The 15,042-nt window shown below is 38.6% G+C and overlaps 1 protein-coding gene across 1 annotated transcript in view; it reads left to right on the plus strand.

Annotated features, from left to right (window-relative positions):
- The window catches only part of LOC122841372 (receptor-type tyrosine-protein phosphatase S-like), a 72,881-nt gene that overhangs the window by 15,035 nt on the left and 42,804 nt on the right, over window positions 1-15,042 (plus strand). Inside the window, exons 4-6 of the mRNA XM_044134644.1 lie at window positions 4,290-4,418; window positions 11,732-11,788; window positions 14,459-14,569. Of these exons, the coding sequence (XP_043990579.1) occupies window positions 4,290-4,418; window positions 11,732-11,788; window positions 14,459-14,569 (297 nt within the window). The remainder of the gene's footprint in view (window positions 1-4,289; window positions 4,419-11,731; window positions 11,789-14,458; window positions 14,570-15,042) is intronic.

Raw genomic sequence — 15,042 nt, forward strand, 5'->3', positions numbered from 1 at the left:
TCACTCTATATATTAGTTACATGTTTTGATTGTTGGTATTTTGAGAACAAGTCTAGGTATTTTTGTGAAATGTTAACATAATAACATGAGCACTTCAGTTATGACCAATCATAATAATAGTACAATAATAAATAAAAAGCTATTTTTATATAACTAAGCAGACATGCATTTAACACAGTTACATTAATATTTGCTATTTTTTAAAATTCTTTGATGAATATGTACCTCTCTTTCTTTTAGGCAATCTAATTTGTCAGCTTGTTTTCCAAAGCAAGGCAATAGTCAGACTTTTAATTCTTTTAAAACAATAGATTTTTCAAAACAATTATTTTAAAATGATAATTACTCTATAAAGTTGTTTTATTTTTATTTCAAATTTGAGCACAATATTTAATTCTGTTTGGAATATCAATTCTCAGCTAAAATTTAAAGAAATGACCTTATCCATTTAATTACTTTTTAAAGTTTCCTTTCAAAGTTAATTTCCAATTATCTTCACAACACCCCCCAATAAAAATCGTGTTTTTATTGCAATGATTTGAATAGATTGTTTGTCAAAGTCATTATTGACTTCAGAGATTTTGCTTTTTTCTGTTTTGTTTTGCTTAAACTAAAAGCATGCCATCCTATGTGTCTGTTTGCCTGTTTCTTAAACTTCTATGTAATTATTCAGTCCCCGGTCCTCCCACGCTGCCATCTTCTGCAGCATTTATAAAGACCTGTCTGGAATACCGAGCCAGACCCCCTACAGATAGACACACATATGCTCATGCACTAAACCCAGTGCAGTGGTGCGCTCTAATTAACAGCCAGGGAGTCTATGTAGTAGGAGCTGGCGGCGTGATGAAAAGACCATCTGAACTCTCGTTGGGTACGGTGGGATGGAGGGGACAGAGAGGAACAGATGTAGGCCTAGCATAGTCCTCGCCTCGGGGGAGGTAGCCTCCTGACCTGTCCCATCGTCTCCTTCCTTTCTCTTCCTCTCTGCCTCTTCAGTAGGCAAAAATCACTGACCAGGTGCATCATTAGCATTGATCAGTAGAGGATGGGTCATATTTTTGTTGGTTTCTGTTTTCTGTAGTTAGATGGTTGGTATGTGGATACCCTCACCAGTCGGACTCTGCTCCGGTTTACTTTTGTGGCGTCGCTCACCAACTTCCTCTTCACAGCGTCAACCTCAGAATGATCTGTCTATCTGATCGTCTCTCTCTCTCTCTTTCTCCAGCGCTGCTGGCTGTAGAAAAGGAAGGAGAGGGCGATAGATCGTATCTCCACTCAGCCTCTCATGCCCACCTCAGAGCTTACGTGAACAGATGGTGTGTGTCTGTCATGCAGTTAGGTAGCAGGGAGCCCGGAGGAGGAGAGAAGTGAAGGAAAATACGCAGACAGTTAATGTGGTCATGGTCCACACCTTGGTTTGTGTGCGGCTGGTTTGCAGTTATGCCTGGCTTTAGGGAGTCGTACCTGATGGCTCCCCATAAACTCAGCTTCTTAGCTAAACAAATATCATCACTTCAGCAGGGCGAAATAATGATATATCCAGGTACGGAGGAGGTGTTGGTGTGTATGGTAATGCGAGAGAGAGAGTGTGTGTGGTTTAAAAAGGACAAATAGAGCAGAGGAAACAGGTGGGCTGATGGATGCCTGAATTTGTGTCTGGCCATCTGGACTGCTGTCACCGAGATCCTTAATCCCATTCAGCAGAGAAAGTGCATGCGAGTGCGTCCGGTCCATGTTTGTGATAGAAAGCAACTGCTCTCCTGGACGCACGCCGTCGCTTTCATGCATATGCGCGGACATGTCGCGCGGCATTATTCCAAACATGGCTGAAGGGTCTTCGATGGTGTTAATGTGGAGCGCAGCTATAGGAGCAGATTCGCACATGCACACCTTTCTACTGCCCCCCAGTGTAATCAAACAGATCCAGACACATGCGAACACATCCCAGAACGGCCTCTCTAATCGTTGGTACATTTTAACAATTACTGCTAACACGTCCTTATTACCCCCAGTGCCCTGCCCCTCCTCTTGATCCCAGCTTCTAATTGCTGCTGCTGTTTCTGAACGGCTCTCTGCATAGTTATTAGATAGGAATCAGTTCAGGACGCCAACACAGAGCCACACCTCTTAAACCTCTGAGCTGCTGCCAGTCAATCAGACACGTAGTTGGCTTTCTAACTTTGTGACACAACATTCATGTAAAGTGCCGTGGAAAAGTGTTTGCCCACACAACAGATTCCTACTGTTGCTTTTTTTGTGCGTAAATGTTTCAGATCTTCAAGGTAAATTTAATTTGCAAAATAAAAAGCCTTTTGCAGAAATATAATTACACCTAGGAAACACGCCATGCCTTGATGAAAGTATGTTCACCAGATTACACCAACCAGTTTAGAAAGGGTCACAAAACAATTTCTAATGCTTTAGGATTCCACACCTTTTTCCACAAAAGGAGAAAACATGGAACAATGGTGAACCTTCCCAAGAGTGACCAAACTCCCAGGTGCCTATTGATAATTTATACGTCAGATCACAGAAAAACCTAGAACAGCATCTAAAGCACATATGTCAGAGTCAAGGCCCGCGGGCCACATCCGGCCCGCGAGAAGACCCTGGGATGATCTTGATTTATTAGAACCGGCCGCAGACCGCAGCAAGCCGGCACCCCGTCTGAAAAAAAATATCTTCCTTATTTGAACTGTAAGTAGTTCTTTAAATGTTCTGTGAGATGATGTACTTACCCATGTATCCATAACAACCGGAACTTTCAATATCCACCAAGTTATTGCCGAAATATACCGTCTATTAAACGAGTGCTCCCCGGATTAATTACACTCTCTGCAGCTGCAGCTGCGAAGTTACCGTATTAACCCGATACTTGCTGGAAAGTGCAACGTCTCCCCTTTCAGAAACCGTTGGAATTTTTCCACTTAGCGCTACGTGTGGCGGAATTACGGTACTGCAAATTTAGATGTGTCGCCGGCGACACGTCCGGTCTAGAAGGGTTATTAGCACAGCAGTCGTCAGCATAACTGTAAAATTAACTTTCAGATATCCATCAAAAATGGCAAAAAGGAAGGTGGACACTGAGAACCGGGGGTTTCAAACAAGGTTTAGAGTTTATATTTAGAGGTTTTACTCAGTTCAAGTTTAAAAGTTAAAGTTTAATATTTGTTTTCACTGCATATTACTTCTCCTTGATGAAAGTGTTGTTTTTGATTAATAGATTTTTGCACTTTATTTTATTGTATTTCAATCCAATTATATTTTAAAAATATTTCAGTTGTGTCTGTTGAAAATTAAAGATTACTGACAGAGCCATAAGAAAATATTGCTTTATTTATCTGATCATATTGGAATATATTTGTTAGGTTTTCAGTAGGTTCAATTAGGTTCACTAGACTATATGCGTCATTTAAAAAAATTTCAATGAACATTTGATCAGTCCGGCCCTCGGCTTGTAGCTAAATTTTTTATTTGGCCCTCCGTCCATTTGACTTTGACACCCCTGATCTAAAGCATCTAACTCACTTTTCTCAATTAATGTCAGTATTCATAAGTGAGTAGGGTAAAAGGAAAAAGACTGGGAATAAAAGGCATCAATGGGAGAGCTTAGAAACAAAATTTTACTGCTGAGTTTCTAAATATGGGTGTTAACAAGTGGTAAAGATGTGCAAAAAGCTTTAAAATACACATTACATTTTACCACAGTTACATAAAAGCTATGCTAAAAAAATGCCACAGATCTCCTACTTTACCTCCCTCACTATCCTCTTCACAATGTGCAGAAGGGGCCAAACCTTTGGCTAAATGATAACAAAAGACTTATTTTCACTCATCATAAATGGTTAGTAAGTTATTGGTATTATAGGGCAGTTGCTTTTTCATAGCTGTCTCCTCCAATAGGTGAAATCAGTATTCAAAATTTGTGGTTTTTACATCCTGGTAGGCGTTCCGAAGTTTATCATTTTGAATCATGGCCAAGACAAATGCAACAATCATTCTCCAGGAAGACAGAATGTCACGGAATACAAAAATAAGTGATTCTTTGGTAAAAAATGTTCTATCGAGTTCTTTGCCCAATGTTGAATACGTACAATCCAATTAAAGGTTACATTTTCAAAACAATTCCACTACTCTGAAAGTCACTTGTTTGGTAAATGTGTGAATAATCCTGGTAGAGAAATACTCGCAAAACTTTTCAACTTACAAACGGAAAGTGTCACCTAAAAAGCAGCACATTTCTGTACGCATTCATATTGATGCATGCTCTTGATTTCTGTTCATTCCAGAGGACGTGTTACCGTCTGGCTTCCCGAGCATAGACATGGGTCCCCAGCTGAAGGTGGTGGAGCGGACAAAGACAGCCACCATGGGAGGAAGGCCAGAAACTAAAGCACCCCTGACCCAGATATCTCCTGGTTCAAAGACTGTCAAAAAGCTTTAAAATACACATTACAGCCTCAGCCAGGGTCGCATCAAAAAGCTTCGATCAGGTGAGAGAGAGCGGTGAACAAACAGAGCTTCTAAAGCCCCTGCTTTGTGATAGAGCAAATCCCTGTTGCTCTAAATTTGGTGATTATCAGGTTTTAATTATGATTGGGGGATTACATGCTGCTCTCTGTGTTTATCTATATTCTTTGGGGGGTTTAAAACCTTTTTGAAGCCAATTTCATTAAAAGGATGATTGTGCCAACCTTAAGGCCAGAAAAAAAAAAACGTTTTTTCATAAACATTTGGGAGAAAACATTCTAAAAAGGTGTCATAGAAACGAAACAAAAATCTAAGCAGAAAGTAGTGAAAATAAAATAAAATAAGGGATATAAATCTTACACTAATCTAAAATTCCTTAAATGAATCAATGATTGGGTTGCATTAATTGGGTTCCTTGTCTTCGAAGAGGACGGTCAGATTTCTTCACCAGAGATCTATATCTTTTCTGCTGCTGCTGACGTATCCTAGAATGAATAGGGAGGAATCACATCCTGTGCTTAAGACAGTTTATTCGGCTTTGTTTATGCTATTCTGTATAGATGATACAGTGTCTCTTGGAGTAAGTATTCACAGCCATTTTCACTCAGCTGTCCTCAGGGGAATGAAAGCGATGGTGAGGCGAAACCATTTTGTTGTCGCTTCATCCATATTCTCTCTAAATTTGGTGATTATCAGGTTTTAATTATGATTGGGGGATTACATGCTGCTCTCTGTGTTTATCTATATTCTTTGGGGGGTTTAAAACCTTTTTGAAGCCAATTTCATTAAAAGGATGATTGTGCCAACCTTAAGGCCAGAAAAAAAAAAAAAGTTTTTTCATAAACATTTGGGAGAAAACATTCTAAAAAGGTGTCATAGAAACGAAACAAAAATCTAAGCAGAAAGTAGTGAAAATAAAATAAAATAAGGGATATAAATCTTACACTAATCTAAAATTCCTTAAATGAATCAATGATTGGGTTGCATTAATTGGGTTCCTTGTCTTCGAAGAGGACGGTCAGATTTCTTCACCAGAGATCTATATCTTTTCTGCTGCTGCTGACGTATCCTGGAATGAATAGGGAGGAATCACATCCTGTGCTTAAGACAGTTTATTCGGCTTTGTTTATGCTATTCTGTATAGATGATACAGTGTCTCTTGGAGTAAGCCGACATGTTATTCACAGCCATTTTCACTCAGCTGTCCTCAGGGGGAATGAAAGCGATGGTGAGGCGAAACCATTTTGTTGTCGCTTCATCCATATTCTCTCCATCCCTTACATCCTGCCAGTTCTGATATCTCCCTCCTCTCAGACAAAATGTTTCACTGATCACTTTCAGTCCATGTCAGCTATACGAATTCATCATCAGCATAAAGTTACCATCAGCTGTTCAAAAGTTTTAATCAACTCCTCGGATTTTCAGCTTTTCAGTAACATGTGCATTCATGGTTTAAGAGTTTGCCTTACACATTAACAAGCATCCCTGTGACCTAATGATGAGCGGTCATGGACAATGGATGGATGGATGCATATGTCATTTTACTTTTCAGTGAGGGAATAACATTCTAACATGATATAAAGCTCAAAAAAGTAAATTTTACATAATACTGCCCCTTTAAATACAGTTATTAAGGTTAGGTTTATTTCGGTCAAATCCCTTTTAAGAAAACCCTGACGTGTATCAGAATATATGGCCCTGATTTCATTTCAAGTAATACATTAAGACACATTTTAAGTCACTAGAGCATGACAATACCATTTACTAATTATTTTACCCAGTGTATAAAGGAAATCGTGAGAATGTCCTCGGTTTACTATATATCGTAAACCGATGACTGGACATGCTAAAGTTTGTGGACAAACTTTTGTCTCTCCAACCAAGAAACATCATCAATCTTTCGGTTTTAATTTTGTTTTTAAATGACATCCGGCTGCTCTAATGAAGCACTCAGCCTTTTTCCCCACAGAATTTATGTGATGCAGATTTCACTGCTTCCCTGTAGCTCAACATGCGATTTTTCTCTCCATTTGGAGTCGGTTGTACAGCCTGTAAAGCTTCGCCATGTGAAGAGTCCCCTTGTTTGACTGAGCTGCTGTTTGCACGTAAAGTAGCAGAGAAACCCATTTTTGCCCCAAGACCTAATCTTAAGTGTAATTTCCTCCCAATACTCACTGATGTGTAGAAAAATGGGTACTTGCCATGGTGAAATATACTGTGGAGAACCTACAAGTGTAATTACCTTGTGGGGGGAAAAAGAGAGAGAGAGAGAGAGAGAGAGACTGCACTGTGACTGTGGGTGGAATGCAGTGAGAAAAGCACCTTACTGCTGCACGAATCCAACAGAAAAAACCTGAAACAAAACACCCCTATGTTTTAAACATAAGTAGGGGTTTTATTGCTATAGTATCTACTTTAGAAATGTTTAGCCATCGAGTCTAACTTAATAATGCTTTTTAAACATCGTTTTTCAGACCTTGTATTATAGATTTTGTAATAATTTATCTTTAGATGCTTCTGCCAGTCTGCTCTGAAGTGTCACACAGACTGAGCGGTGATTCAGCGGCGCACTGTATTGGGCTATATTTCACATCAGTGAAACAGCAGCAAGACAAATGGCACGGCGAGATTCATCGCCGCCTTTAATGGGATTTAAAATCACCAATAGGCCTCGCAAACTCAAAGAGCAGAATGTGCTGCATAATGAACCAAACAGAGCACTGAAATGACTTTAAGGAAATCAATTACACATGAGGTAGGCAGAAAATAGCTCCGAAAATGTGTTATGGGTGAAACACTTCTTTTAGATGAGATGTTTAATGGTGGTCCCAACTGAGCAATGCGTCTGATTCGGTGGGAAGCTGCCAGATCTTCCTGGACCAGAGCCAGGGGTCACAACTACTGCTTTCTTTTCTGTCCCCCTGCTTTTCTACTCTCAGTTGGGTCTTTGAAATGCTTTTTATGCCACATATGGGTCAAGATGAAAAACGATGCAGCGAGAGACTCACGACAGAGGACTCTCCTTCCTCTCACAGCCCTTAAGTATCCATCATCTGCGGGGGTCTTTTTCATTGCAGGTAGTTGTCCACTGCTGTCAGCACTGTGTTTACACATCTGATACCTGCTGCACATGCACTTCCTTCATTCCTGGGGGCTGTAACATATGGTGCAGTGCATTGCTGAACTTTTCCTGACATCTTTATACCTCAACCAGGCATGCATTTATTTTTCCAGGCCATCTGCTGCTTCGGTTTTAGACGTGCGTGAGGAGAACCGTGACAAGCTATCAGTCTGTCACTGGCACCAGGGAACAAGAACTGGAGTTTTCCAAAGCACTTAGCAGCCTTCTAAGACCTATTCTCACAGATGGCATGCAATATGGACCCAAAGGTTTGATTACTGGAAAATGGATGGCCTTGTCATTGCTGAAAACTGGGGTCTGATCAAGGGTTACAGTAATAACACTGGTAACAGTTTAAGTCACGCTATGTAGAATAACATTGTTTCTTTCTTCGCCTAATCCCATGTCCGTGGGGGTGGACTTTTCCTGGCAGTTTGTTGGCGTCAAATCACAACAACAGATTTCAAAGGATTAAAGTGGAAAATAAACACACTGGCTCCCAAAACTCAGTATTTAGGAATAAGGAGGCTTTTACTGTCAGGAAATGGTGGATGTTTCTGCAGGACTAATTTGCTACGGATAAGACAACATAGAGGTGTGAAAAGAAACATGCTCATACATGACATAAGAAAACATATTAGTGAAAAGACTACAAAGCAATGCTGCCAAGTAAAATATCCTGCAAAAATCTGTATAATACAAAAAGAAAATTCTTACAGCAGTTAAAGATCCAGGCAGGTATTAAATATTTGCAACCATAATTTGTTTTTTTTGTTTGTTTTTTAAATTTTTCTATTTCATAGAATTAAAGATCTAATAAACAAGTGAGATTTGAGTAAAAGTGAATGCTTTTTAAATTTAGTTTATTGTGTATTTTAAAGAAAAACTGATGAAAAAACCAAAGACAACGGCCTTATAACATCAAATTGACAATCACAGACAAACAATTACATTTGAGAATCAAATTTCTTCTCTTCATCCTACTCTCTGACTAAGAAGCTGGTCACATTATTTGACTCAATGTCTGCTTGAAACTACACCATATACATTGCAATTAAAAAAAATAACTGTGCCTTTTGAGGAAGAAATAGTGATTTGTAATCAGTTTGACAGATTTTTCACTGATAAGTTGTGAATCTTTTCAGCTCAGGTAAACAACAGGAAAATCTATTTTGTTATTGCACACATCCAATTGCACAAGCATGATGAAACTATCATGATTTAATTTGTCCTATTTATTGTTTGAATGGGCTATCCAGTTGATTCAGAATGCAGAAGTACAACTTTAAATTTACAATTAATGTGGTATTTGTGTGGTCATAGTCAATGAATTATTTGGATAAGAACTCATTTGTTATATTAGAAATACTTTTTCAAAATAACAAACTTTATGTAGGAAAAAATAATAATAATTAAGCCCTTATTTCCATATTATTATTTATTTTTTTATTTTTTTAAATAAATGCTCTGCTGTCATTAGCCGAGTGGCAAATCAACGTATCTAAGTAATTAAGGTGAATGTTTCACTTATGTTACTAAAATAAATTGACTGTTCAATGGTATCCTAATTTATTGAATATGACTGTATATATACAGTATATGATGTCTGAAATTTAAACATACTGTAGATATAAAGTATACAATATCTAAATAAATTAATTTTCAATTTTGATGTTTATAATTTAAATCTTTTTTAAATGAGGTTTTCTGTTTCTTGCTGTCCAGCCTTCGCTTAAATTAATTTCTCACCTTGCGGGAGGATTAGCGTCCAGTCGATCTCTCTGACCTGGATGTTCTGGGAAAGCTATCAGGTTAGCAGTATCTGTTGTTATCTGATTAGCTGAGCTCTGGGCCCAGCAGACATAATACACCGTCCACAATTTCACAGCAGCTCAGTTTACTTCAGTAACGTCTCATTCCAGGTCTGTCAGCAGCTTCCAGACTCACTAACAAACTGTTGTCCCTCTTCTTCTCTGGTCATTTACTTTCCCCTCGTTCACCCTTTTTGTCCTTCTTTTCCACACCGACTGTCATAAAGCAGGTTTGTTTCCAGCTTCATGTCCATGGTGTTTGTTTATACGCTTCTGACCTTTCTGGGTGTACATAAAAAGTACCTAGTTTTGTTTTTGCATCATAATTCCATGTTTTGCATAAAATAAGACTCCAGTTGCCAATTTTAAATTTGTGCTGATGGCTAACAGTATGAGCAGCTTCCAGCTGTCAGATGGCGCCTTGTTTGCAGAGATTCACCTGTCCATTTGCACCTCTCCTTCCAACTTGACATCCTCTTGCTTCCCGTCTTGCCCCTGGTGCTTTCAGGAGAAAAGGTTTGGTTTGTAGAGCGGTTAATTTATTCCTGTTTCTTTCCTAACTCTGCCTTGTACCACAGAGAAATGAGAGAAGGCAAACAGAGGGGAGAGGGGGGTGAGCACGACCTGTTTTCCTTTCATGTAACTGCAGAAGACAGAAGCAGATGGATGACAGGCTCAGCTCGCACTGCTTGGGCTCCCTAAACACACTCAGATGCGAAAAGCACACACGTATGTTTGAAATTAGAGAGACAAACTAAACTTTTGTTATTTTAATCTGACAAAACCTTGATGTTTATGATTTCTCATATGCTAGTCATTGTTGTATTTTGCATGAATCAAAAGGGACTGATTTCCAATCGGCCAACTGTGGTAGAAACCTTCACCTGCTGGTATAGATTCTAGTCAACTATGTTTCCTTTTAAGAACTGCTATAAAACATTGCATAGGAAAAGCATTTCAATATTTTTTTCATTCTTCTTGTCATTAGGTGTCATTATACTGTGTTTGAGTGTGAGAAAACTGTTGCTGTTTATCTGTAGTTTATTATTTTACAACAGAGATGAATCCAGAATACTCTATGACAGAGGCTGAAAACTAAATTAAAAGATAATAATAATAATAATAATAATAATAATAATAATAATAATAATAATAATAATAATAATAATAATAATAATAATAATAATAATAATAATAAAATGTATTTACAATGCATTTTACAGTGCTATATAATGGCAATAACATAATAAATTATTGCAAAAACAATATGAACAAGATGAAGCAGTGACATGTTAACAGCTTTCAGTCTTGATCTCTCTCTTTCTCTGTTTTGCAGCCTAAATAAAAGGCTCAACAAATAAGTTAGAACCTTGATCACCTCTTTAAAGCTTTTAATAGACAAAAATTATTTCACTTTTTGTAAGCCGCAGTTTAAAAAAGGATTGCACAACTTTCCGAATCTGTTTGTCAAAGATGAAATTAGGCATTGTGCTTTCACACATTTGAAAAATTTCAGATATTATGGATTGTGGTTATCTGGTTAGTGGTCAGCGTCGATCAGTAATCGTCATATCCTGGTCTTTAGCTTGTTTCTTGGTGCAAACATGATTTCTACCTTTTACCTTTTAACCATAATATCCAATTTGAAAGGCAGCATTGTATTTTCTTTGTCTGCTGAATGAAAACATTGCTTGGGTAGATTGCTGTAAGGTTTTCTCATTATGGATGTCAGATCCCTCTTAGAGAGTTAATAAACGTTCTGGCGGTTGGAGGATGTAAAGATATGTTTCCCTTCTGAGGTGACTACCATCTCAGGTAGTTTTGTTACTGTTGACAGTTCCACAAAATGACACATACAAAGGTTGACAAGCACAAATACAACGCTTGGCATTATTTACACCTCTACAAAGCTTCACCGAAACATTACACCAATTACTTAGCAATGTATGGAAATCTCCCCCACAGCAGATCCTGGTCAAAGTATGAATAGAACAGTGGGAGTGTGTATTTAAGGTCCCAACTGGTTTGTAAATGCAAATGGAAAAAAAAAGAAGAGCAAACTACCTTTTAACACCTTTGAAAGGTCTGAGGTGAAAATGTTTTGATTAAAGAGCATGCTTAATGCTGAAACAGTTCATTGATATAATGATGTGATTGAAGTCACTAATGCACACACGCTGTTATAAAACAGCCTTTTCTGACTGGATGAAAGAAGGCGCACGTGCGTTAGGCCCTGTTTACGCTGAGCTGTTCTTCTGTGAAAGGATCCAGCCGCTCGTTCACATGTCACCAGATATCAGTCTCTGACACTGGCACTTTGTGAAACCAGGTCTCAGAGTGGGACTTTGCAGAAACAACCCCCGCGGAGATGAGAAGTACTCTGCAGGTATGAAAGCTCACATGCACAAAACGCACGGCTGCGAGATTTGCTTGACTTCAGCGGGAAAAAAAAAATGGCGGATAGCATTGTGCTGCTTCTGCTACTTGATCTTTTCCGTATACATAAATTCTGATATGGAATATATCACCTGAGCACTTGGTTCATCGGACACTGAGACGCTCTTTGCATTTAATGCAGGTACAGAACCGTGAGGTCAAGAAGAACATGCTAAAATCACAGCGTCTCGGTGAAGCAGTGCCTTCTGAACGTGGAGCTTTTTCCCCCAAACAACATCCGAAAATACTGTCAATTTCCAGACAGCAGTCCGATGTCTTGTTGCCTACTAATAACACTTTATTATTAAAACACATTTTTAGTCCATGTTGATCAAAGTGATTCCAGAACCACATTTAACTTGAAATGAGCTGCGATTGTTGCATGCTGTCTACCCTATTTTGTTGCAAAGCTGTCAGTTAATCAGATCCTCAAAGTGATATTAGCATTAACACTTTTCACTGCAACTCTAGGAATAAAGCCATGTATTACCATTTGTGAGTTATAGCTTCCATATTTTAGGGTCATTTTTTTATTTTCACATTTTGAAGACCTCGTAGCGCTAGTGGCCTTTATTCATTAGTAGATTGACAGGGTGAAGGGCAGAGAGAGGGGAAGCGCAGGCTCATCAGGACAATAGCCTCTGCATGTGCTGCACCTGCTCTTCCACTGAATCTTTTAGAGAAATCTGAATTTGAAATACAGTCCCTCCAAACTTATCGAAATGTTTATCGTTTGTATAAATACGTATAGATAACATACATATACATAAAAACATAGGAATTCACCCGATCCCATCATTTTACCTCATTCATCAGGGGAATCAAACCTCCCTCTCTACCCTGTATAACACCATTGTGCCAGTGAGAATATATTTCTATGTAATTTGTGCACACAAGCATCACAGCAACACTGATCACAGTTGAACGGGACCAAGTATGTTGTGTGTATGCAAGAGATTTAATATGACAGAAGTGCTGATAAACAGTTTCTCACTGAAGCTGTTTCAACTTTTAATGCACAAGGCAGCCCAGTCTGGTCTTTAATTCAAAGCCGATCATTTCCCACTGTGTTTTCAGGATCCAGTAGAGAAGAAGATATGCAGTCATACTGCAGAAATACAGCTCATAAAGTCTTCTTTAAAGATGGAAAACGAGTTCAAACGTGGATAAAATGGAAAACTAGAGTACAGTTAATATACAAGACCTCAGCGTTTTTAAGAATCATATTACCTTTTAAGTAATTGTGCCCCCTTGTTGTCTTTCTGCTGTACTGGATGTATGACTGCTCTGAAATATCGACCTCTTCTTGAGCAATTTCCATTAACTTTTTGTAGTTAATATGACAAAGGCATTCAAATAAATCTCTTACTTTAAATGTTATAAGATGTCCCATCTTATAACATATAAGAATGATGTTGGAAATAAAGCATTCCAGATACAACTTTTGTATTTTATTTTTGATTGCAGGGATTTTTGTTTGAACATTTTTCACAATGGTGCGCAATTTGTTGCGAAAATGAGTTTGTGCTTCTTTTTTTTTAATCCAGCACTGCTTGTATGTGAAAACCCTGCGTATGCTATCTCTGTATCTCCCTTTACATCTTTACAAGCCAGAGGCCTTTTATGAGACAATCTGATAAATAAAAAAAAGACACTACATGGACAGATCTGTTGCGTGTACATGTGCGGGTGCACGAGCCTGCATCTCAACGCACGTGTGTACAGTATGTTTTTGTTTCCAGCACTTTAAAAAAGGCATGTCTATTACAATGCCTCTCCTCTGCTCTCCATGCAGTGCTGCAGAGTCTCATAGTTGGGTGTGTGCTTCCTCCTCAGGCTTCTTCATGTCAAAGTCAGTTTGCACTGACATGATTGTGACACAGCAGACAGAAGGAGCAAAACTAAATTTAAAAAAGGTCTCTGCTAGTAATTCAAAAGGCTGTTTGCTCAAAAATGAAAATATAAATATATATATATATGTAAAACTGTATGGGTGAGAATAGCAGCCTTTGAAGCCGAAGAATATCTGATGAGTGGAGTGTGTAATTATAGCATGTTTAGGGAGACACTGTTTATCGTGGCGGATTTTAGGTGGGAGGATGAAGATTGAAGAAGTAAAGAGCTAAAGAGCGTCGTTGGGTTGTTTCCTCAGGGTAAAGCTGCTGTCAGTTTACTGCCAAGAACGCAAAAGGCTGTGTTTTTTTTTATGACAGCAGGAGAGGAATCACCAGCTGAAACTGAGGTACACGAAGTGTCATCCGAGTTTACAAAAAGTCAGTTGTTTTTCTCTTGCCAACTTTTTTGCAAGGAGTCTTTCAACTATGAACATGCTATTTGTTTAAAAACGGAGGGGGAACAGTGGTAAAGGAAAAAAAAACCCAAAAAAACCACACAATTCATCAGGAGAGTGCAACCCATTCAGACCGAGCCTCAGAAATAACATCAAAGCAACACTGTATAGGTTGCTGAAGCAACAGGTGGTGAGGCTACCCCAGGGGTCAAACTGGAACAGGAAGATGCATCTAGCACACAGATGTCTCAAATGTAATAATGAAAAAAAATAAAGGCGCATGTCTTTTTCTGCACAAACACAAGCAAACCTTCTCTTGTCCACGTGCAGGAGCATTGCAGATCGAAAACAGCGAGGAGACGGACCAAGGGAAGTACGAGTGCGTGGCAAACAACTCCCAAGGCGTGCGCTATTCCTCCCCAGCAAACCTTTATGTGCGAGGTAGGACCCGAACACGAAACACCTCTACACACATGTGGACAGACAAAAGGAAAAAAAAAAAAAGCACATCTAAGCCTGGGTTAAGGTTCTCTTGTTAACAAAGCTACCTCTTTTCCATGACTGTGTTGTTAAACGAGTATTACTAACCCATCCATTGTCTATAATATATGTTGACCCTGTTCTTTTTTTGGTATTTTTCACAACCACATTCCACCTTAAACCTTGGTGTGATGTCGTACAGTAAAGAAGACTCAAAGTGAGCCCATGCCTCAGTTTAACTGCATGGAAATATCTCTGATCTTACTACTAAACTGGTTTCTATACTAGAAGGCAGATACAGAGAAAATACAGTGCCTTGCTAAAATATTCACATACCTCAAGCCTTTGCAGATTTTGTTATATTACAACCACAAATGGCGACGTATTTTTTTGTAGTAAACCAACACATAATTGTAAATGCCTGCTTTTTAAAT

This window comes from Gambusia affinis, linkage group LG12, assembly GCF_019740435.1.
Source record: "Gambusia affinis linkage group LG12, SWU_Gaff_1.0, whole genome shotgun sequence".
NCBI lineage: Eukaryota > Metazoa > Chordata > Actinopteri > Cyprinodontiformes > Poeciliidae > Gambusia > Gambusia affinis.